Here is a 24,519-nt window from a genome sequence, read left to right as displayed (position 1 = left end):
GAGAAAACCTTTCTCTCTATCTCTTTTCCCCCCCCCCTCTAATTTTACCTAAAGAAAAATCTCTTCAGCGGACAAATTATGGTTTAATAAAGAATCTGCCAGTTTGACTCTCGCTTTAGGCTTTGTTATCATCTTGTTATGAAAGTGAGGCTCCATCAGCTGCTGCAGTCATGGCTGTATGAAAGCGAGGGAGAGAGAGGGGAAGAAAAAAAAAGAGGAAAAGCTTCATGATGTGATAAGCAGTGACACACAGGGCAGCACTCCATCCCTGTGTTGGAACATGCCTGAATGCTCCACAGAGACTGTGTTTTGTTAATTTCCACTGCTTGTTAACGTGCAGACTACTGAAGAGTCCACACATGTCTTGGCTGAAGCAAAGGATGTATAATGGTCGCTGATTAAATACACTTTTACTATCGGATGCACACACATTTGTAACCGACTCGTCAAACTAAAAAAAGGTGGATCACGGTGCCTGTTTGCTTGGTGATACATGTGTTGTGCCAATTTAGACCTCATGTGGGCACAAGAAGGATACTTAGTGCTGCTTTTCCTTTGAAGATCCAGAATTGAAAACTGTTTAAGGGTTGCTTAGGTCTCCCAGTTGCTTCCCCCGCACATGATAGAGTAAACTTTTCTCTGATCAGAGAAGGTAGGAGGAGATGAATATGACAGCTGATCCCAAATGTGTCAGTTTCTGTCTCTACCATGCCTCGTGGCATCCTAAACAGAACTGTATTGTCTGTCTTCCTGCCTCTTCCCTTTCTGCTTCCTCATCTCCTGCTCTCTGTTTCTCCCTCCCTCGCTGCATTTTTCTCAGGCAGAGGCGTCCATGGACCCTCTGGCTCCCAGCTTTCGTCAGTGACTAGGAGTGCTTTGAAAACTTTGTGAACTCTTCCTGTTGGAGTGGGAAGGGAGAGAAAGGCGAGCAGTTGATGGCAGCAGCAGCAGGCTCCTCTGGAGACAGCATCAGGACTCTCAACTGGAGGTAATCCCCAGAAAATGATAAGAAAACACCTCAGGCTCTTAACCCCCCTGGCCCTGCTGGGACTCCTTGTGGGGTTGGCAGACCTTAGCCACGGCTCTGTCGGTGAGGATGAGGATTACTACATGCAGGGGCTGCTGATAAGAGAACAATACAACCAGGTCCAGGTGTTGGAGAAGCAAAATTCCTTTATACCCGATGGTGAGGAAGACCCAAAGGAGCATTCTGCCAAGAAGACTGCCAAGGCGAAGTCAGACAGCAGTAAGAAGACAGATAAAACCCCAGCAGATGCAAAAACGGGTAAAAACACTGCTGTGACTTAGAGAGCAACTTAAGCAACTTTTAAAGAAAAACAATATCAGTGAGTTTTTATCAGTTTTTTGTGTATTGCTGTACATTTTCTTTTAGAAATCCTCTACAAAAGCATGATCATTAGCAATCAATGAGCATTAGTGATCTTTAAGATTGGATAACAGACAATTCTAACAGTATCTTGTGCTGCTGCAACCTCTTTTTCTGTTAAATCCATAGGAAAGGTAAACTTATGAGATAGTGTTGAGACAGGTTTCAGTTTTTAAAACAGTCATTCTAGCATTTTATTTTTCATAGTCAATATTATTTGGAATTAAATAACATCACAAATGTCATATTATTTGGCATTTTGCATCATTGGGTGCTTGCTGTGTGGAAAAAGGGAAACATCACTCATAATCACCTTTTCTCAGAGTCACCAGAGTCAGCCGACGCTCATGCTAATCGATGAATAGAGATGAAAAATTTGGAGGCATCATATTCAACCCTGATGTGCTCACTGACTCATAAAAATAATGATCTCATGATGTAGTCGTCCTCCTCACTACTCAGTATGCATACAGACCCATGTTTCTGTTTGGCTGCAGCACAACAGCAGGATTTAAAGCTTCATGCATGGTTGAGATTAGGATTGCACTGTGTGGTGGTGTGCAGTGCACATGTGAAACTTGTGCTATCCCAAAAAGTAACAAGCACCAGCAGTGCGGTCTTCCTGTAGTCCATGTTGAAATGGACAGCTTGAATCTCATTCTCAAAGAGTTTCTGCTCATGCAGGAGCAGGTTTGTAGGTGTGTTTGAAATGCTGCCAGGTGATTGGGAGACAGTAACAGGCTGTGAGGGTTTGTGTTGGTTGGTGGCTGATGGCGTAGTGCAGCTGTGTAGAAAGTGACCTCATGTTTCAGGCATCTGACTTCACGTGTCTCAGCAGAGATACCTGCTGCAGGTGAGACTGGAGGAGGAAGGTGTTAACAGTGATACAGAAGCTGCTTCTTCCCTACAATTACAGTTTTTATCGAATTAAATGCATCTTAATCACTTTAGTGTCTTCCAGATAAAGTTATTTACAGTATCTGTGTCGGTGAGGTGGCACTGTCACCTCAGAGCCTCAGGGCCTGGGGCCTGTCTGCGAGTGATCCTCATGTTCTCTCTGTGCCTCTTTGGGTACTTAGGCTTCCTCCTGCAGTCTGTTCACAAGCTTGCTGTTTTTTTTGCTGATTCTAAATTGAAAGTAGGTGTGAATAGATGTCTCAGCGTTAGTCGCGTGGCAGTCTGGTTGACCTGCTAAGCACGTACCCCGCCTCTTACCCAATGACAGCAGGGATAGGCTCCAGCCCAGATGCAAACCTGAATTGGATAAGCCAAAGAAAATGTTTAGATGCAAGTGTTGTATTTAAAGCTGCACTTTTAAACGGTTTTCTTTTTAAATATTAATTGTACCTAATATTAACTAGCTACATCTTTCTGCAGACAAAATAGACATCGAGCTACAGAACAAAAAAAGCTGTACGTTACCTTTTTCTAACAGGAATGCACAGAAACTAGCTGGTGAACAAAGCTAGTGTAGGACCATTAGTTAGAGGTGCGCCAGCAGAAGACTCGATTGTTTCCTTGCATGTTATATATGTTGTATTTCCAGCTTTCACGACTGCACTGAAGTGTCAAAAAAATAAAAAGAATTAGTCATGAATTGAGATTTGCTTTCAACTGAAATCCACAATGACAATCAATATTTTACTTTACCTTAAGAGTCTTAAAGAGAGAAGAAGAATGGAAGTTTCTTAACATCTTAGTGTCAGTGTAGGGAACAGTTTAAATGTGGAGAGTGAGCATTTTTTATTGATGATTGTTGCGTGGAAGAACCCATCCCTTCACTGCTTCTCGTAAGTAGGATCTCTGGAATTCATTTAGTGGAGTTTAATGTCATATTTCTACTGTACTATGATTAACTAAATGTCATGTGTAGTGCTAGTATTTCACCAGTGTCTCAACAACCATATGCTGGTGCTTTCTTAATCGGTTTTGCTGAAGCACATGTGGAGCTCAGAGCGCTGCGGAGTTGAACCTGTCCCCAGAAAGAGATGCAGATAAAGACTTACAGATGTGAGAAGAGCTGTTGTCATGTGGAGCCCATCCCAAACTTCAGTCAAATAAAAAGCATTTTCAGTACCTTTAATGTTAACTCACTGCCCCATACCCTGCTGCATGTACTGGGTGTATTTATGATGTATTTGAACCTTGATTTCCTGATTATTTAATATGAGAACTTCAAGAAACGTGCAAATTCAAATGCATTATTTATCTAACGTGAGAGGCAGACAGACATGAACTGAATGTAGGGAGCACAAGAGTTAAATGTTTTCAGATTCTGTGCCCAGAAATAATTTTTTGGTTCAGTCCCCATTCCTGAATCCATTACCATTTTCTCCTTTGTCATCACTTTTCCTATCAAATTCTGCGTTGACATCAGTGGATCAGCAATTTAAAATGTGATTCAGCCTTTTATAATTTTCTTTTCTTTTCCCTTTTTAACATTTCAATTCCTTCCTTAGTAAAATCCCCCAACAAAAAGGCAGAGAAAACCAAGAAGACTGCAGTGAAAAACCCAAACAGCGTCTCAGAAGGAGAACAACAATACAACCCGATAAAAAAGGGTGAGTAAAAAAGCCAAATGGGCAAATCAAAGTTGACACTCACTTGTTATGGGAAATTCATGATCTCATAAAAAATCATCTATACTGCACTGTGCAAGGATCATTTCTATGGTGGGAAAAAAGATACAGACTCTCTCAGAGATGACAAATCTTTTGGGTAGAGTAAGTGTTTTCAGAAACCATATTTTCCCTGAGAGGAAAGGTTTGGCAGTATAAGATGATGCTCTCAGAACTGGAGTCTAGCCGCAGAGGCACTGATGTCTTCTTTGCCTATGAAGCATTGTGTTTGGTTTCCATGGATCACAGTATATTTGTATATAAACTAAAACCAGGATGCCCCAGTTGTGTTTTTGGCACGTCAACTTGCTCCACTCAAAGTGTGATTCAGTGCAAAGTGTGTGTGGTTTAACCTCACAATTTCCACAACTCATAATGTACTAATATTGCCATTATTTGACTTATTTACACAGGATAAGACCTTTCTTTTTTTTTTCTTCTATTGCAGGAAGCTCTATTTATTAATACTGGGAAATTAAGAGTGACTGGGGCCAACTGCAAATTTATGTGTTTATGTTGAAGCTATGCAAACAAGACAGGGAGAAAGGTTGCCATTTTTAATTTGGCATTCATGCAGCAGAGCAGAAAGTTGGATACTATTTCATGATGGAAAATAGGAACTCTATGCCGACATGCCTGGCATGCCTTGAACTGTCAAGATGTGGTGCAGACTTAAAAAATCAAGACTTAAACTTCAATCTGGTTTTTGAATATGTTTCAGCAGCTTCTGGTAGCAGCTAATTTATCAGAGGCAGGAATTCAGGGCTTATACTTTCTATAGATCAAGACCTCCAATACTCAGAACTTGTTCCACCTCTGAAATGTTAATTATTTGGCTGTTGTCAAAAGTCAAGGAGAACATGAGTGTCTGCCACATGCACATACCAAAACAAATGAGAGTTTTTGGTAATCTGAGACCAAAAGGGATTTTCAAAGTTTCATTCAGCAGATGTTTCAACAGCTCATTCATTATTCACGTCGGATGTAACAGAAATCAGCTGAAACAAATATTTCAACTAGGATTTGTCACATGTACTCTGTAAAGCTGCAGATGCTGGCTTTGATAAAAACCCCATTCTTCTTTCTGCTCGGCTGATGAAAAGTGAAAAGAAAATGGATTAAGGGTTGTAGGGAGGCTTACTTCTGGCACACTGAGTTGTTAAATAATTTTTCTATTACGGCGAAACAATGTCGCTTTTGTAAGGGGAATAAATAGTAAGTATTGTGTCATTTAAAAATGAGTTACAGTCTTGGGAAATGTCGAGAAATTCAACACACTGGCGGGTGCCAAAGTTGACTTCCTAGCACTGGATGCAGTACTTACTGATGGTGAAGTGATCATATGGGCTTTGTAACTCAAGGGATGGTGATTCTATTTACTTAGTTTAAAAAACTAAATAAAGTTTACTGGAAACAGTTGAAGTTGTTGCCCAAGTGTTCAAAGTGTTTCCTCAAAGTGTATCTAATAAATAAAGGGCTGACTTCTTTTAGTTTGGAAACAGTTTCAAACTCACAGCACATAAACATCCTAATATGAATAAATCATACACAGAAAATATTTCATTATTATACCACAAAATGTAAAATGAGAGCTTGTAACTGACAGAATTAGGTTTTGGCCTCAGCGATAAGTAGGCAGTTAGCCTAAATAGCAATGCCTTCAGTATCTATTTTGTCATTTTTATTACACGTTGCTTTTGAAGGCAGATGTGTGTATGTGGGGGTCCTCTTGTGAAGGATTGGATGCAGATGGTAATGATGATTTAGGACTTTGCAGGAAAGCAGACAACCATCTATTTTTTTGTTCTGCTAACCTTGATCCTGCTTTGTGGGCTAGGCTTGTCCCTAATATGTTGTGATCGCTGCATTCAGAAGCCCCACGGACTTACAATGTGAATCTGAGAGCATTTTAAATATATTCACAGGGTCGCAAGTGCAGCAACACATTTTATTACTGTATAGAGTTACTATAAATACTACGCTAGCTGGTCTTCCCAGCGGCTTTGCCTTTGGCTTGTTAATCAAATTTTACGCTTCAGTTTTACAGCAGGAATTAATTTGAGCTCGAGCTATGTTTGCTTTATGCATCAAACATAAATCAAGACATGCATGTGCAGATTCTGCATGCTGATCCTCTTTGTCTGTTGTGTCTCTCAGGGATTGTGGTTGGCAATGTTTGAAATATTTCAGTCGGGTATGCAAAGTCAGCTTCATCTTTTGGAAGAAATTTAAATCTTACTGCAGAGGTAAAAGAAGGAAAGTTCACTTGTCTTTTTTTTCAGCCTGTTACACTTCTGGTTGTTCATTTATGAAGGCCAGCCTGGCTGTGTGACAGCGACATGTGCAGCATATGCCGCATGTACAAACACTCTGGTGCCCAATCGGAAATTCTTGCGCTGAAATTCCATTGCTGTGATCCAGGGAAGTCTGCAAACAGCCTGATCTGACCTAAAGAGCTTTTGGGCAGCAGAGATTTCACACGTCAACTTTGATTTGCCCATTTGGCCCTCACTGGATGATTTCCCTTGCACTGTTAAAAGATGAGCCAATATCACCCAAGTAGTTCTGTTCAGTATACGTCACCTCAGTTTCTGCAATCACTTAAATACAGGCATCTGTCCAAATAAACTCCAAATGCTCTACAGCAGCAAACAAAAGCTCTTTCAGTGATGTGCAGCTCTCAGGGACTGAGTTTTATCTGCGTGTTTTTCGGAAATCTATCTTGAGTATGGGTGCTAGGCAACCAACCCATTGCTGGAGCATCAGTTGGTGATACTGAATAACTTCTGTACTCACAGAGATAATTATCAGTTGATTATTTGATTTGATGACTGCTAATTGTCATCACTGAAACTATCAGTATTTTATGGGATCCAGTGGATAAGAGATTAGACATCTCTTTATTGGAGTTGCATTCATGTAGATTTCTAAATCTGTAATTTGGACATAAAACTGTAAAGTTTAGGATGTAAAAAAAATATATTGTGTCATCTCAGTTTGTAAAGTGTGAAGCTTGTGATAATAAAAGTAACATTTTTGACACATACACTGTGAAAGTATAAAGATATTCCAGAGAGACTCAAGTGAGGAAAAGCTAAAAGAAAAAAACAAATAAGATCTGCAGTTAATTAGCATGATCTGTGCAAGCCAAGTGTATTCTGTTTACACTTTAGCATTTCTGCTTGACTTCATACCGTATGTATGGTGGTTAAATGGGGACTTTCAGCCTGTGAAGACAATTGCATGCTCTGGGTCTGAAAGTCAGAAAGTCTGCGAAATGATGCTACATCCAATTAGTATTACTTTACCTTCAGCTTATAGAAAGAGTTCAAAAACAAAATGACACACATGGTGGTTGTGAAGTTTATCTGAAAGGGTTGGCTCAGGTTGCATTGCAGGAAATGATCCCACAATGGAAGCCACATCTTGAAAGTTTCTTTGGCCTGATCCATATAAGAGATAAAATTTCAAGATGATGTTTTATTGTGGTTATGGTTTTATCTATTTTAATTTTAATTTCCCATAATTCTAACCCTAGCTTTACGCCAAAGAACATAAAAAAACAAGTTATAGAAACATCTGTTTTCATTTTTATCTGATATTCTCATTATTTAGTGCAGGTTAATGCATGTTAAAACAATGAAAATAGACCTTTCCCCCCCCCCCAAATCAAGCCGTGTTCTCATTTATAACATTAAAAAGTTATCAGCAGGCTAAAAGCAGTAGCTGCTGCAATTTCCCCTTTTTTTCCTTCCTTCGGGATACTGATATCGCTTTAGTCGTTTTAGCTATTTAATCATGTATTCAGGGTGTAGATTGATGACTTTGATAGGTGTGCTTTGCTAAATTATAAAAAGCAAGCGTTCAAAGCAGAGTCATTAATCACCCGTGAAGGCTGACACATTTTGGAATTCATATCAGTTTAACAATCAAAACAAAGATCACACTGTGAGACTGCTAAAGTAAATGTAGTTCATGTGAGACCCCTATGCTAAGTTGGACTGAGGCACAAAATGATCACCAACAGCTATGATAAAGGTTGAGAATTGTTCCTTTTACTAGAATGAAAGTGGTCACATAAAACTATGTGTTGTATCATTAGATCCTCTAATTTTCTTGTGAAAAGTCTAAACTGTACCTTACTGTTTACTCAAGGTATACAGATGCATTGTGTCTGACTCAGGGCATCTGCATACTCTGCAAAAAGCAACTTTCTACCACAGCTGCACATGATACATAACATTACCATCACAAGCCAATTTGTAATTCTCATTACCTAGAATGCCCTCCCATTGGACTGGAGTCATTGAAGATTGATGATTTTCAGCTTCATGCATCATCTACCAAACGCTATGGCCTTGGTGCACACAGAGGTCGCCTTAACATTCAGGTGAGACGGAAATGTAAAGTGTTGGCATAGCAGACTTACCAGAAATGTTGGGACTCGTATTATACCCTGGGCTATCTCGTCTTTCCTCGGAAGCTTTAACATTTTGTGAAGGCATTTTCTTTCCGGTTCCATATTATAAATACAAAAAAATAAGATTGAAAGATAGTATTATTTTTAATCCATATTTAAGCTGCACTCAACGATGTGAGCTGTGATAACTTGGCTTTTCCCTTGTAAGATTGAATGACATTATCCTCTTGTTTCAGCTCACTGAATATTTTAATACCCCAAAGCTAACTAAACAGTGAAAGTAATAAGGTTACCATCAAACTAGGGGCACATCCCCAAACCTAATAAAAAATAACTGGCATCTGGGAGAAGAGAAGTGTTTCCTGTTAGTGCAAGCTTTGCTTTGAGTGCATTAGCCTGCATGCAGTGTGCAGCTAACCTAACATTCTGCAAGCTCCACCGCCCCAAATCTATCTGCACAATTAATGACACGCACAAATACACTTAATCCACTCAAGACGACATTAAATGGCAAACGACAAAACAGAGGATTTGTTGTGTTTGTGTATGTGTGTGTGCGCGTGCGTGTGTAAGCGCAGATATGATAGAAAGACAGATGGTGTCAAGAGAATAAGGAGGACCACAAAAAGCAGATGTCTGTTGACTCAGGCCTGTGCTCAGTGTTATATGTTGTTTAGATGAAAGATACTGAAAGAGCTGGGATTCATTTAACTATACATAAAACACTACTATAAGATAACTATATATAACCCTAACCCCTAACTATAGTTTGAAAGACATGCATTAGAAGGAAAATCTATGGAGGAACAAAATTGAAAGAAAGCAAAACCAGGAAAAGTAAGCCCTATATAAATTTTGTATCTGTAATACATGTAATGTTTCAAAACGGAGTCTCCATCTGGTAGCAGAACATACTGTATGAAGTGATGTGCCATCTTTCTTTTATTCTACTAAATAGTTCATGAAAAGGTCTCACTGCCTGCACCTGGACAAGACACGTGATACGGGAGTCAATATTTTTTTCTGTAGCCAGCGCATTTCATCTTTCATTAAAATATCTCGAGACGCCCTTCTAACTGGCTGACAAACAGAACATAAAAGAGACTACAAATGTCATCTATGAACCAGGTGTTTAATTCAAATAAGCCAAATATTCTTATGGCTCGAATACTGTGCAAAACTCTTGAGTCCCTCTATATTTCATTATGTTATTCTAGTAAAATGCAGCAAAACATGCAAAGATAAATAGAAGTGAAAACAGAGCTTCATTGGTACAAACATACTATTTCATATAGGCCAAGCTGTGATATCTTTGGCACTTTTTGCTGCTTTGACGAAAGAAATTAGTGTTTAGTAACAAAGTGCCTAAAAATACAATTTAAAATTGATTCTTTCCTAAGTTGTCTGTTATGTGTAGACACAACACTGGTTCATGCCTGAGTTAGGTGTCTTTTTTATTCTTTAGTAATTTGTCAGTCAGTGTTAACTGCCTTAGCAAACAAGAACAAAAAAATATTTCCTGAAAATGTCAGGGTCAAGGAAAATGTTGGCTGAAAGAAAGCCTGGAGAACTATAATGAACACAACTTAAAAACCTGCAACAAACTCTCACTCTGTGGAAGGAAAATATAAAGAAATGAGGAGTGACTCAAGACATTTTTACACACTAATATAAATTAAAGAAGCATATAAAGACATTCACATGTCTGTTGGATTTCATAAGTTAATGTATCTTCCCTTTCCTTGCCTAACCCCTTTGTAACTGGAATTAGGATCAGCTGTTGAATTTATATTATGGCCTTTAACATCCTAATCTTTCTGATTAAAGCATGTGAAAGTCATGGTAAGGAGGAAATGACTCCATGCCCTTAACATCTGTAGTGAAGTATCTCATTCTAATGTTTAAATTTAGATGATAAAAATAAACAGTCAAGCCTGTAAGCATGCAATATGAAAATGAGTGTTCGTACTCTGAGCCAGTGTGTTGACTGGTACAGCACAGGCTTTACAGAGTAGCATTTGATCCCTTATAATCAGTGCAACATTTTCAGCTATTGCACCAGATTCGTACATCATACTAAAAGAGTTACACAAAAACAGAAATGGTGGGATTTGGAAAGAGTTGCAGGAGAGGAAGGACAGTTTTCAACACTGAGCCCTGTTTTATAGACGTGCTCATTCCTATAACTCTGCTTCACTGGCTCTGTTTTTTTCTCTTGTTCGCTCTTTTTATGTGACAGAAAAAAAGAGTAGGCTTGTACGTACATAGTAAAATTTATAGTTAATACACCTTATTTCAGAAGATATTCTTCACACTTCACTGTCTCCATTATAAAACACTTCAATAGTAAGTTTTAATTAGAATTTTATAAAAGAAAAAATGTTCCCAGTCAGTGTGTTGGACCATATTCAGACTGTAAGCGCACGTGGAATTAAATTGGCTTTTTCTGACCTGCAGGCTGGCCTTTATGAAGATGACCTCTATGACGGGGCCTGGTGTGCTGGGAGAGATGACACTCTACAGTGGTTTGAGGTGGATGCCAGGAGGCTGACAAAGTTCACTGGGGTCATCACACAAGGCAGGAGCTCCCTCTGGTCGTGAGTAGGAACCCAGCAGACATGTATGGAGAGTTGCAGATGGTTGCACAGTGAGGATCTAGATTGTTCTTGTCCATGAAACATAACAGGATAAATATGTGGGATGGATTTTATGCAGGCTATTGGAGCCTGTTTTGATATATTTGTGAAAAAAATTCTAAAGAAAATCTGCAAGGAGATTTATAACTGAATATCAAGCGCAGTGTTATGTAATGTTTATGAATGTAGGCAATCTTTGCATTAACCACTTACCTTGATTAAGTCCTTTTTATGTTTTATACAACAGGGAGATAAAAGCAAGACTGAAAACATTATCATGCAACCATTTACCTGAACTTTGAATAGAGAAACTTGAATAATTTTCCATCAAGAGTAAATATTGAGAATCCTTTTGCTTTGCAGGTGTTGTTTCTCTGCTCTTATGCAGTTATTGTTCAGTACAGTATGACATTATACTGTTTCAGTATGAATCTGTAAATCTCGCATGGCAGAGTCACAGATTTAGCTTTGCCACTCATGGAGCCGCGCCCTTAACGTTGCTAATACAAACTCAAGCACAGTAAATGGTCATAAAACAGTTTACATGTTGCACGAGTTTCAAAATGACTCTCCGTAATAAAACTGAACGTAGACGGACATAACCATTCCGAAATTCTTGGATTTTCCCTTGAATCCATCTGGAAAATTTAACTCCGCGAACATAAACAAAACAAGCTTTTCAATCTTGTCTACATGGCACCGAACCTTCACTGGTGTTTGGCCTTTTCATGAGGCTTTTCTGATCCCCTCACAGTGGGATTAAGGATTTATGAATATGACTGATTGGAGTGCAGCCTGATTCTTTCATTACTCTTAAAAGGTCACCACATTTTTAGAAATAACACATCAGAGGAGAGAGACTGTACAGCCTTATGGACTTGTTGAACACAGTCAGATGTAGAGGGAAAAAGAGATGCAACAAGTAGGCATTATTATTTAAAAATGCTTTTAGAAAGAGTGTGCAGCTATATGTAAAACAAAAACTGCAGCACCATAATGGCTCAGTGGAGTCTTATGTACTTAATTATAAATATCTCCCACCTCCCACTGCTACATCTGAACAACAAGTGTGCCAGGTCTTCTTTGAGTATCCACACATGCGTTTACTCTTAAATTTAGAAACCACCTACAAGTCACTATTGCTTCAATTACTGTGCCGCAGTGTATACTGTTTTTAAAGCCATTTTAAAATCAAATCAGGGTGTTTTCCACAGCACAGAGCAGGAAACAAACACTTCACTGTGGGTAAGTCACCCTAGGTGGAGTGAAAGTTATCTAGGTTTGTATCAACTGATTTATGAAACTGCCGCAGCTTTGTTTCAGTCATTTTGTGTGTAAGCATGTGTGTAAGAATGGTAAAAAACATTTCAAACACATTCCACAACACCTTGTCATCTTCATTTTTTGTTATACAAAACTGCAACTATACATGTTAGTACATCAAAAGAGCTTTTCTGCTACCAGAGACCCACAAATGTGAAAAAACTATATTTAAACTAGATTTGATTGCATCCCATGTAGCCAAAAAGGTAACAAAATGGGCCAACATTAGACTGAATGATACTATATGTGTTCTACTTTTTCAATCTGGTCAATTTATTACTTACAAACTGACAGCCTTTGTAAAGAAAGCACACACTCTGTCAATTCCAAGGTTTTATATATCAGGACATAACCAAAAATCGTCTGGTACTGTAGCAGCTTCTGAAGTTTTTAAAATGACATAAACATAAATAAACAAATTTCATCATGTCAATATTTTAACAAAAATGAAGCCACAAAACAGAAGCAGTGCTCTGAAAAACTACGCACATGCCATGATTTACCAGCTTCTAGGACCACTTTTAGCTGCGTATGTCGAAGTAACTGTTCAGTATCAGTCTGTCACATCATGGAGGCGTTTTAGTCCATTCTTCTTTACAACATTGCTCTATTTTATTAGGGTTTGCAGGTGGTCGTTTACACACAGCTCTCTTAAGGTCACACTACAGCATGTCAGTCAGGTTGAGGTCTAGACTTCTCTTCTGGTTTAGTCATTCTGTTGTAGATTTGTTGCTGTGCTTGGGATCATTGTCTTTTTCATGATACAATTGTGGCCAAGCTTTAGCTATTGGACAGATGGGCTCACATTTGCCTCCAGAATACTTGGTGTACGGGGGAGTTCATGTTTGACTCAATGACTGAGAATTTCCAGGGTTCTGTGGCTGCAAAACAAACCCAAAACAAACCCAGCTCCGTGCTTCACAGCTGGTATGAGGTGTTTGTGCTGATATGCTGTGTGGTTTTCGCCAAATGTGGCACTGTGCATTATGACCAGTCTCCACTTTGGTCTGGTCTGTCCAAAGTACATTGTTCCAGAAATCTTGTGGTTTGTTCACATGCAACTTTTTAAACCTAAGTCATGCTGCTGATGTCTTTTTAGAGAGAGGAGGTGTTCTCCCACCAGTCTTTTCAAACAAGCCATACTCATTCAAACTTTTTCTAATTGTACTGTCATAATCTTTAACTTTTAACATCCTAAACAAGACTTGCAGAGTCTGCGATGTTGTTTTTAGACTTTTTGTTTTTAAAAAGATCTTTGAGCATTGCGTGGTCTGACCTTGGGGTGAATTTGTTGGGACATTCAGTCCCAAGAAGATTGGCAAATGTTTTCCACTTGTGAATAATATTTTTAACTGCAGTATGGTGGACTTCACGTTATGTGGAAATGCCCTTATAAGCCCTTCCGGACTGATGGACAGCAGTACTTATCTATTAAGCCTAAAAGCCTTAAATAAATTGTTAGAATAAGTGTTAAAGCAATTTTGACAACAAGAAAGTGGAAAACTGGAGGGAACTGAGGACCACATTTGCATTTAAGCGAGAAGGCCAGCAGATTTTCCCCTGCCATCTACCTTTCTCAACTTCCCTCAACAATGTTATTTGAACACTTCAGACCTTTGTACTTATTAAGTGGACTGGGTGGCACAGACTTTGTAGAAAACTGCTATGTAGTCAGAGAGCAAGATGAGAGACTTTACCAAGTTGTGTTTGTAATTTCCCTTCAATGCTGGTGCAACCTAATGGCACAGAAGACACAGATGCCCGAGACAGAATTTCTCTGCAATTAGCTCTGTAGGGTATGTAACTGTCTGCAGTGCCAGCTCAGGGGCTTCCTTCTATAACAGTGCTTTAATTAACAGAGCTGGGAATTCTTACCAGGCTAGACCAGCTCAGCACTGATGTCTTTATCCAGAAGCATAGGAGGCACAAGGGAGTTACTGCCAACCTACATACTGCAGACTTTGGTTAGAGGTCTGTCTGGTGTTATGGGACATTAAGCCATCTGTGAGTTCTTTATATAGGCATATTTAAAAGGCATTGTACTGAGTGATGTCTCACCTGTCTGTGTTCAACATAAAGTACCTCTAAAGGACATGGCTGGTATATTTGCACATTTCATTAATTACTTCTCCTCTGTTCTCATATTTATAAAATTCCTCTTTTTTATTTTTTACATTTCTTTCTGTTTAGTTTATTTTAGTTTGTATAGAAATATGTATAACTGAGTTTTTTCAGTTCACCATTTATTTTTCAGTATGTTTATGTTTAATTGCAGGAGTCTGCCTATGTAACAGTCAACATGGTGAGTTTCAAATGTGCAACGTAGCCCACCAACATCTCCCTAAAGAAAAATTGAGTAATGGCCCCGATTGTTCTATGATAATGCCGTCGAGGCCTGGTTTTAAAAGTTCGTATGGTGTAACTCTAGGAAGGATTGATGCATATTGTCCTCAGTCTTACAGATTTGATGCTCACTGTGATGGATTAAACAGCGTGAGCAAGTTACAAGAGTGCACTAATAGATTTTAGTGTCATGGTCCTGGGCCGTGTTGGCCCAGTATTCTTAGTTCTCTTGTATTTTTGTATTTAGTTCCCTGTTTAGGTTCTGTTTCCTGAGTTGCCCTGTTATGTTGTTCCCTGTGTGCTTTCCCTTTGTGACTCTCACCCCCTGTGTGCCCCTCTATGTATTCATGAGCCCTTGTCCCCTTTCGTGTTTTATTCCATGTTTTCCCCAGCCTGTTATGTCTGTGTTCTCCCCGTGCTCTCTCCTCCTGTCTGAACCTCTGTGTACTTCCTGTTTGACTCTGCCCGTCTCCCGTCAGTGTTATGTTCACCCCGCCCTGTCTCGTTATGGTTATCTGTGTCAGCTGTGTTCCCCGTGTGTTCCCACTTTCCTCGTTAACCCTCTGTGTATTTCTGTCTGCGTCTTCCTCTGTTCGGCGTCGCGTTCTCCCTCATGTTGTGTGTTATTCTCCCCGTGGTTCCTGGTACATCTCATGTTTAGTTTTTCCAGTTTAGTTCAGTACTGTTTTGTGTTTCACCTTTAAGCCAGCATTAAAACTGTGATCTTTAAGTTTATCCCCGTGTCTGTGAGTCTGCATCTTGGGTCCTTCTCCTGCCTGCCACACAACGAATCATGACATTTAGTCTTTAAGGAGATTAATAGAGCTCAAGTGATGCCTGGAAAAGCCTGGAAAATAGATTAAAATGACTAAAAGACAGAAGGTTTTCAGAGCACAGAACCCATCTAAATAAGATAACTTCTTAAGCCTGATATTATAATTGAGTGTTTCCCACTAGACCCCCAGTGAATCTGGCACACTGCTTGGTCTAGGCCTGAATGCTCCTTTTATTCAACATGATTAATACTCTACAAAAAATCTTGATTTCATAGTTGCAGTGCAGTTTTCTAATGCACTGCCTCAAATGACATTTCTCCCTTATTCTTATAATTTTTAACAGGAGTGATTGGGTCACCTCGTACAAGGTCATGTTTAGCAATGACAGCCATACCTGGATAACACTGAACAATGGCTCAGAAGACTTGGTGAGTAACAATCTAGACATTTAAAGTGCTTTATCCACCCCTCATTTCTTTATATTTTGGACAAGGAGCCAGACTTTCTTCTGAGGTTTTTCAGGCTTTTCTGAATTTCTTTTTTGCATCTGGCCTTTCAGCTGATACATCTGCTTTTTATTAGAAATGGGCTCAGTGGAAGATTTTCTGTGAATAAGTCGTTCTTAAAGAAGGGAAACGGGGATAAAAGGCTGAGGTATTTCTAATTACGCAAAAACAGGACTGAAAATCAGTGGCAACAGGACTTCTGGAGTGACAAATCCAATTTGTGGTCAGGAGAGAGCTACAACAGTGAGTGTCTACTCCATCTATAAAAGACGATGGAGACTTGTTTAGAGCTGTATCTCAGTCAGCTGTATTGGCGATCTTCAAATTTCACAGAATTATGATTCATTAGATTAGATTTCGATCCAACATGCAATACCATGTGGACAGCATCTGAATGGCAACAGCTTTGTTTTTCAGCACAACAATGATGCCAAACACACTCCAATGCACTAAAACATACTTGCATAGAAAAACATACAATGAAATCAATCAGCCACTATCCAACCAAATATTGACTTTCAAGCTCGTTAGAATTGCAAAAACTCTTATACTGTTTTTCCACTCAAGACTTTCATACAGTATTGTGTATTTAAAGTCTTCTGACATATGTATCATACTGAAAAATACTTATACTGTTAATATTCCTATTAACCATAGCTTAATAAGGATTCTTGTTTTCCGTGTCCATGGTTGGATGGAACCATTTTTTAAAAAAGGCTACAGAGTAATTACACAGAGAGATTTAGACGCCTGGTTATTTCTTAGCTTAGCTGAAGTGCAATAGAAAAACAGTGCGGATGCTGAAGCAGATAGGAACTTCATCCTGGCTCATTGTCAGAGATGGATCTTTCTCCCCACTTAACACTTCTGCAGTTTATGTAACTGAATAGACAGAAACCAAATACAGCTGAAAGAAAGAAAGCAAGAAAGAAAAAAGGAAAGATTAATAATCTCTTCTGCACATGCAAATCGGATCAAGTTAATATTTTTGTGGAAAATCATATCCTCATTGCTCCCTCTGTGGTTCACATCCCAGTTAATTAAATTTTGGTGTAACTGTGCACTCCCTTGGCTGGTGATGTCATCAGTGTGGGAGATAATATCCCTATGGTAATTTAATGTCTGCTACAAGCCTCCCTCTCATCCACCTTTTGAGCCAAATGCCAAACTGTTCTGTTGGTCTTTCAAAATGCCAAAAGGTGCGGATGACAGCTCCAACCGTGGGTGTTAAAATTTACAATAAACTCCCAGTGGTATCAAAGTCTCATGACATTGTACAGGTGCATTTATGTGTGTTTTTATATTTTTCGTTGGTCTTTTCAGGTTCTAACTGTACAACCTCTTTTTTCTTTTAATAAGTATTTATATTTATAATATTTTGGTTGTTTTTATATATATTTTAAAAGCCTCTTTAGCATTTATTTTATGTAAGTCTATCTTTTTGTCTCAGTAGATATTCAAGGGCAACAGGGAAAAAGAGATCCCAGTCCGGAACATCTTCCCAGAACCTGTGGTCAGTCGATACATTCGAATTAACCCTCGCTCTTGGTTTACCAGGGGCAGCATCTGTATGCGAGTGGAGATCCTTGGTTGTCCTATGCCAGGTGACGGGTTTGTATGGACAAAGCAGATACAATTAGTCCTTAATTTTTCTCGCAGGGAAGATTTTGCTTTTATGCATTTACTTTTGCTTTTCCCAGTTAAAGGTTTTCTATCTGCAGAGATTATCCACAGTAATCATGACACTGTTGGTGCAAAAGACAGGACAAGACAAGAAAGAAAATGTTTTCATTTTGCACAGGCTAAACCTAAACTGAAACCAAGAGAGCAAATTTTAAATCTTTCTGAAGCTTTTTAATCTTTAAAAACCAGTAACTGTATGTCTTCTGATTCCAGATCCAAATAATTATTATCACAGACGCAATGAAGTCATAACAACAGATGACTTGGACTTCAGACATCACAGCTACAAAGAAATGAGGCAGGTGAGTTACAGTAAGCAGACCAGTAGTAAAAAAAGAGAAAAGACTCAACCTATTTCTTATTCAGACCAGAGCGTGAAGCAACAAAAATGGCGTATAACTTCGAGCCAACACTAGACAAGTTGTATCCTTTGCAAGAACAAAGTGTACAAGTGTAACAAATGAAGCGAACAGTGCCAGCCACATAAAAATTCATAAAGCATCTCTGCTTGTGACATTACTTATTCATATAGTTGTCAAGAGCAGAAGCCTAGTTTGTACTGAGAAGGAGGACAGCTGTATTTGTCACTGCGTACACTCTGCCAGGGTGACTGTGAATTGTAATTGTCTCTAATGTAGCAGTTCTATGTGTCAAACATTCGACTACAGGTGCTCTGACCTGCTCTTTAACACACTCAGACTGCTATGTATGAGTCTTTAGAAAGCTGCTGTGAGTGCCTGAAATTATATTATAGAAATATCAAAGTTTCTGCTTTTCTTTGCTTTCTTTTCTTTTAAAGCTAACATGTCTCACACAGGAAGTTCAAGCACCAATAGGCCTCCATAAAGAAAGGCTATTTTTAAAACTCCTTTTGTAGGGCTCTTGCACCCTTGGCATTTTGCTTCTTCTTGTATGTACCATATCTCCCCTTCATCTGTTGCTGTTTAAATACTGCTGTGCCAGAACTTTAAATTGGAAATAGCCCTTTGCGGCTTCCCGAATAAAGCACGTGTCCAATGAAGGGAATGAACAAGATATCCGTTATGATGCTCAAGGACTGTCCTTTCTGTAAACCACGGCTGATTATAATACAGCGCCCTTGGGATTACTGATATTGCCAAACACAGACAGTGAAAAGACATTATAAATGGTGAGGAAAGAGCACTTTTCACGCTCTAAATTAATATTGCCCGAGAACACGGTGGCAGAGATGCTTCTCTTTGATAACAGCTTTAGCGTAAGTAGAAAGTTTAAGCATATAGCATGCGCTGTGTTCTGTTTTATTATGTTTCCGTAAGAAAAAATTACAGAGAAGTGGGCAAAAGATTCCTTCTTCTAAGGCAGATTGTCCCCCAGTGATCATGGTAAATAACAGCCCAGGTTTATTTATCAAGGGCATGCTGTGCTTTATTGAGCTGAGACTTAGGATCCTATATTTCTATCAATAAAAAGCAGACGTTTGTTTAATGATTTACATGAGAAGTTACGTTAAACACAGACTTGATTTAAACCCCATGACCGGCTAATAACTTCTGCTGCAGCTGAAAGAGCTAGCACACACAAATGTCTGACATTACTGGGGTTTCTTTACTTAACAGCTAGTTAGTCTTTCTCCAACTGCACATTTTCTTTGTGTCACCACTCTTACAAAGAGGAGTATACAATAATTATTTCTATTTTAATCTGCCTCTGTGGGGGACATTCAATGGGCCTTTCTTGCAGGCTTCATAATTGCCTTGACTGCTGCTGCAAAGCCCCTCACACTGGCTGCAGTGTTATCAAATAAGGGCTTTAACACAGCACTGGAGAATGTGTTTCTGGAGTGTCATTTATTTTTATATTTTAAGGATATGTGCACATGTTCTTACAACTAAGCAATGCCATTATTAAGATAGATAGATAGATTGAATTAGTGCTCTTGAACAAGCTGTTAGCAATAAAACTCAAACTAATCACAATTGCTCCAAAGGGCACTAATAACACAAACAAGGTAGAGAGACCCAGTTCAGTGAATTAGCTAAGGTGACCTCTTGCGAACAGCCAAGGCATCACTTTGCTTAAACTTTGTCTAAACCAAAAATATATATTTTTAATATGTGCTAATTTGTTAATTTAATCATTAAATTTGAATATTTTAAGCAAACGTATGCAGATTAACTCACTTCTGGATGCCAGCTCTCAGTGGACATTTAAGAAACTTAGTGTAACTATTGATTTAGATTTAAGTGATGGATCTTTATAGTCTGTAACCTGGCATGCAGATGTGAAATTTCCAATGAGGTGCATGCCAGGTTACAACATGTAGGAGGCATTTGCAGTTATGATTGATTTTATTCTTATTCATTTTTTATCTTCTTACTTTATATTATATCCCATTCTTATTTATTTCATCTTTTTACCCTGTATATATCCTATTGTGTCATATCTCCAGTGTTTCCTCAGAGGGCGCTCTCTGCACCGGGGCTGTGATCCCTCCCTCCTGCTGTGTGCCCAGCCTGGAGGCTGCGATCTGTGACCGGCTCCCGGTGCAGACGGCTCCCTGTGATAGTGTTTCCTCACTTGGCTCATGCGTACCAAGCCCAATTTTACTCTTTAAGTGTGCGTGTGTGTGTGTGGAGGGGGGGGGGGATGTGTGTATTCACATCGTTTATGTTAATGAGAGTGTGGGGAGTGAGTTGGAGGGCGGGGTGGGCTGCTTTTAACCATGTAAAGCACTTTGTGCTACATTTTTTGTATGAAAAGTGCTTTATAAATAAAGATTAATTGATTGATTGATTGATTGATTGATTGATGATATACAACATAATCCATGCAACTCAAAACAAGCTTTATCTGTTTCCTCAGACAAATGTGAAGAAGCAGACAAATTTGTGACCAAACCCACTCGTCACCATTTTCTGATTAAAAAATGTGAAACTTTAAACTAGTGCATATGATGAGCCTAACAGTTTGCTCATTATCTTGAAAACAGCAGTTGTCAAAACAATCTCAACTCAAGGTCGATTTGCTCGCTTGTTGGGCAGCTTTCAGAAGATGACAGCTGTTGTCTTGTCATGAAATGACTGATGTGCCGTGATTTTCTGTCCCTCTGAGCACTTCTGTGACTTTGAAAATTTTGTATCTCAGCTGTAAATACCACAAAAATTCCACCTAGCTGTTTAAATAAATGTATTTTTTGATCTCTTGTACCTCTGAAAGTAGTTTTTCGGAGCCCCAAAGATAATGTGAGTTCTGCAGTAGATATTAGCTCTCACATTTAGGTCAGATTTTATATAGAGTATCAGTAGCTAATGCCTCATTATTTGCTTTCCACAGCTTATGAAGGTGGTTAATGAAATGTGTCCCAACATAACCCGGATCTATAACATAGGAAAAAGTCAGAGTGGCCTCAAATTGTATGCGATCGAGATCTCTGACAATCCGGGAGAACATGAAGTTGGTGAGTAGTTAAGTAAGTGGATTATGATTGCTGAATATAATGCAGAAAAAAGGAACATCAAAGACACACAGTGTTCCTAAGAGTTATTTTCTTTCTACAGTTGTAGTGATGGCTCTATAAATTTCCATCTGTTCTCTCTCTCCATCTCTCCCTTAATGTGAAACTGTTGATTAGGCGAACCAGAGTTTCGTTACACGGCAGGATTGCATGGTAATGAGGTGTTGGGACGAGAACTGCTCCTTCTGCTGATGCAGTTCATGTGCCTGGAGTACCTATCTGGCAACCAGCGGATACGTCACCTGGTGGAAGAGACTAGAATCCATCTACTGCCATCTGTCAACCCTGATGGGTACGAGAAAGCCTTTGAAGTGGTAGGTCTGCAAGACAGCCATTTGTGACCTCCTACCACGATCTGGCCTCTGGTGAAAGCAGCATCTCTCTGCTTGGTCTCCTCCTAATAAAAGTGCATGTGGTGCTGGAAAATTAGTTTGTTCGTTTTCTGTACATCATTCAATGTGAGCGCATACTGTAACACACTTTTCACAAAAGCTAACAACCAGTTTCAGGGTCATGTTTTACTTCAGTACATGCAAAGTTAAAAGAGATGAAGCTACTGAACCCTGTGACGCTTATATAAAGGCAGCAGGCAAGCCAGTTTTTTTAAAAGTTATTGTTTTCCTGACTGATTAAAGTGATTAAAGTTTTTTTTTTAAGAAGAAGCTACTTTTGGTAGCTCACTTATTCACCAGGGTTGGCACAGCAGGTAGCTGTGTATGTTTGATTTGACAGATTTTTTTTTACGCCAGCTGCCCTTTCTGATGCAATCCCAAAGGGATTTGTGTCTCCTCCCAGGAAAACAAGGAAACTTTAGCTTGTTAGGTGAATGACTACTACACTGTGGAGCCATGGATTAAAGCTTTTTATGGTATTTATATAAAGCCAAATTGCAACAACAGTTGCAAAAGCCCTACGATTACTTACAATTACTTACATTACAATTATTTCTTTGTTTCCTGTAAAAATTAGACTTTTTACCCCCTTATTCTAGTGTACCTACCTTTAGGTATTTGTAGATAAATATAATTACATTATAATTTCAAATAAAATATGTTGACATGGCATTTAATTATAGGGGATTATGCCCTTAGTTGTGGGCTGTATTATAAAGTTTTAGTGCTTTTTTCATACTTGACTTTTTAAAAATAGTTTCTTGGATCACAGTTTCTTTTGTTCAGTGTATAAAAGTCTTATGTAACATGAAAACTGCTGCATTCATTTAAACTAAATGCTCAGCTCTGCATCTCAACTTAGCATTTGGTCCTGTGGCTCTACATACCCTTTAAGTTTGAGTTGGCTCCTGCTAGCCCCAAGTCTCATCAAACCATAGCCAATTAGTTTCAGCAAACACTATCAGTGTCCACTCCCAAACAAGCAATGATCAAAAAGAAAGATGTAACAAATGGGTTAACCAAGCTCGGAACACAGATTAAAAATTTAGGCTTTATATTGTCAAATAAAAATGAGTTGCCATGGCACTCGGCAGCCACCAGTTCTGATCAGATATTTTGGCAAACAAGACCACTAACTTTAATTTTGATGGGTTTAAAGCTGCATGGATCATCAGTCAAATAAAAGCATGGCGACTTTGCCCCAAAATGCTGTTTTGGCATGCAAGAAGGTAGGGAGGGACAGATATCGTCCATAAATTTTTATTAAGGATGCTTTAAACTGTGTTGCAGTGATAAAAAAACAAAACAAAACACTTAAAGCAGCTTTAAGCCCTTTTTGCTTGCAGGTGATGACCTTCCACTCGACAGCATGTTGTTTGTTTGGCAAACTGTGCGGATGGACCACAGGATTTTTTGATCAGTCTCTGCAACCCCTGCCCCTCCTGTGCCTGGCTTGATACCTCTGCTAAGCCTCTTAATGATAACTCCACACTTCCCACCTCCGCCGCTGACAGAATTCCATCTGTGATCATAGATTTGTGTTCCCACTGTCTTTGAATTTTCCAAATATTGTGGTTTTCTTTTGTTTTACGCAGGGCTCCGAGCTCATCGGCTGGTCTCTGGGTCGATGGAGCAACGATGGAATCGACATTCACCATAACTTTCCTGATCTTAACGCTATTCTGTGGGCAGTTGAGGCAAAGAAGTGGGCTCCTCGTAAAATGTTCAACCACCATATCGCCATCCCAGATTGGTACCAGTCCACAAATGCCTCAGTAAGTCAGTAAATCTTCCCCGTCATAGTCTGTCTTTTAAATTGTGATTGCCATTTGGTTTCCAGTGACTTTTCCCTCAGGTGACAAATTCTGACACTGTATTTTTGTCTTGGACTCCCTAGAAGCGTAACAAACAAATTTCATAGAGAAGATTATCAGTCTTTTGAAAAGGGTAAACATTTCACGGGGGCATATCAGTGCTGTCTATTTTGGGAGAAGCGGATGCATTCGCTGTGTGACGACAAAGGGGCTGTGAGCTAAAATATACCCAGCAATCTATTTAAAGCTCATCCTCACGAGTGTTTTGACGTTGGTGAGAGCCCCGAGTGAGTCATACAAAGCCTCCAGAATAGCTGCTGCAGCTGTAGAGCTGGGATCCCCATCTGTGCTCACAAAGCTGTGAAAACTATCCTTGCCTGCCTGGCTAACTGGTTCAGCCTGTGCTTGGAGATAAAAGGGGTTACGTGAGCCTGAACAGCAGGGGCAATTTTATCAATTTCCTGCCTCTTGATGAATATTTGTCCACTTTTTAAAGTGGATTTTACTAAAATTCTACTGCAGTATTTTAACATTTAAATATTGTTATTACTCCCTCTTGACAGCACATTGCAGCAAATTGTTTTCAGCATGAGTGAGTTTATTTAGTGACTGTGCCGAGACGATTGCATGAAGTACATTATCATTCCCTTTCCTGTATCCCCTCCCGCCTGTAGGTTGCCTTGGAGACACGAGCTCTGATAGCATGGATGGAGAAGATGCCCTTCGTTCTGGGTGGTAACCTCCAGGGTGGGGAGCTTGTGGTGACCTTCCCGTATGACAGAACTCGCTCCCAAGGGGTGGTCAGGGAGCAAACCTCGACACCAGATGACCACATCTTCCGCTGGCTGGCCTTCTCCTACGCGTCCACCCACCGTCTGATGACTGATGCCAACCGACGGGTCTGCCACACACAAGATTTTGCCAAGGAGGATGGCACCATCAACGGCGCATCCTGGCACACTGCAGCTGGCAGTTAGTGTCCATATCTGGAGGGTGGATTTCTCTGCTCAGCTCTGAGCCTTTGAGCTGTAGCTTTTTGTTAGCATATATCTGCATATTTGGAAAACTTCTGCTTTCAGAGCTTCTAGGTTTTAGCCAAAGCATTATGTAATAATTCACAGACAA

At 39.4% G+C, this 24,519-nt stretch overlaps 1 protein-coding gene across 1 annotated transcript in view; it reads left to right on the top strand.

Annotated features, from left to right (window-relative positions):
* Positions 1 to 859: 859 nt before the first annotated feature.
* cpxm2 (carboxypeptidase X (M14 family), member 2) overlaps positions 860 to 24,519 on the top strand; it is a 28,430-nt gene continuing 4,770 nt past the window's right edge. Inside the window, exons 1-11 of the mRNA XM_085284855.1 lie at positions 860 to 1,285; positions 3,847 to 3,948; positions 8,286 to 8,395; positions 10,883 to 11,022; positions 15,847 to 15,931; positions 17,463 to 17,613; positions 17,906 to 17,994; positions 21,008 to 21,131; positions 21,306 to 21,502; positions 23,176 to 23,355; positions 24,069 to 24,366. Coding sequence (XP_085140981.1) covers positions 1,003 to 1,285; positions 3,847 to 3,948; positions 8,286 to 8,395; positions 10,883 to 11,022; positions 15,847 to 15,931; positions 17,463 to 17,613; positions 17,906 to 17,994; positions 21,008 to 21,131; positions 21,306 to 21,502; positions 23,176 to 23,355; positions 24,069 to 24,366 — 1,759 coding nt within the window. The 5' untranslated portion in view covers positions 860 to 1,002. The remainder of the gene's footprint in view (positions 1,286 to 3,846; positions 3,949 to 8,285; positions 8,396 to 10,882; positions 11,023 to 15,846; positions 15,932 to 17,462; positions 17,614 to 17,905; positions 17,995 to 21,007; positions 21,132 to 21,305; positions 21,503 to 23,175; positions 23,356 to 24,068; positions 24,367 to 24,519) is intronic.

This window comes from Mchenga conophoros, linkage group LG8 (genome assembly GCF_057382185.1).
Source record: "Mchenga conophoros isolate Kocher_MC1m ecotype Shallow Benthic linkage group LG8, M_conophoros_male_GT1.1, whole genome shotgun sequence".
In the NCBI taxonomy this organism is placed as follows: domain Eukaryota; kingdom Metazoa; phylum Chordata; class Actinopteri; order Cichliformes; family Cichlidae; genus Mchenga; species Mchenga conophoros.
This window is presented reverse-complemented; position numbering and strand designations above follow the sequence as displayed.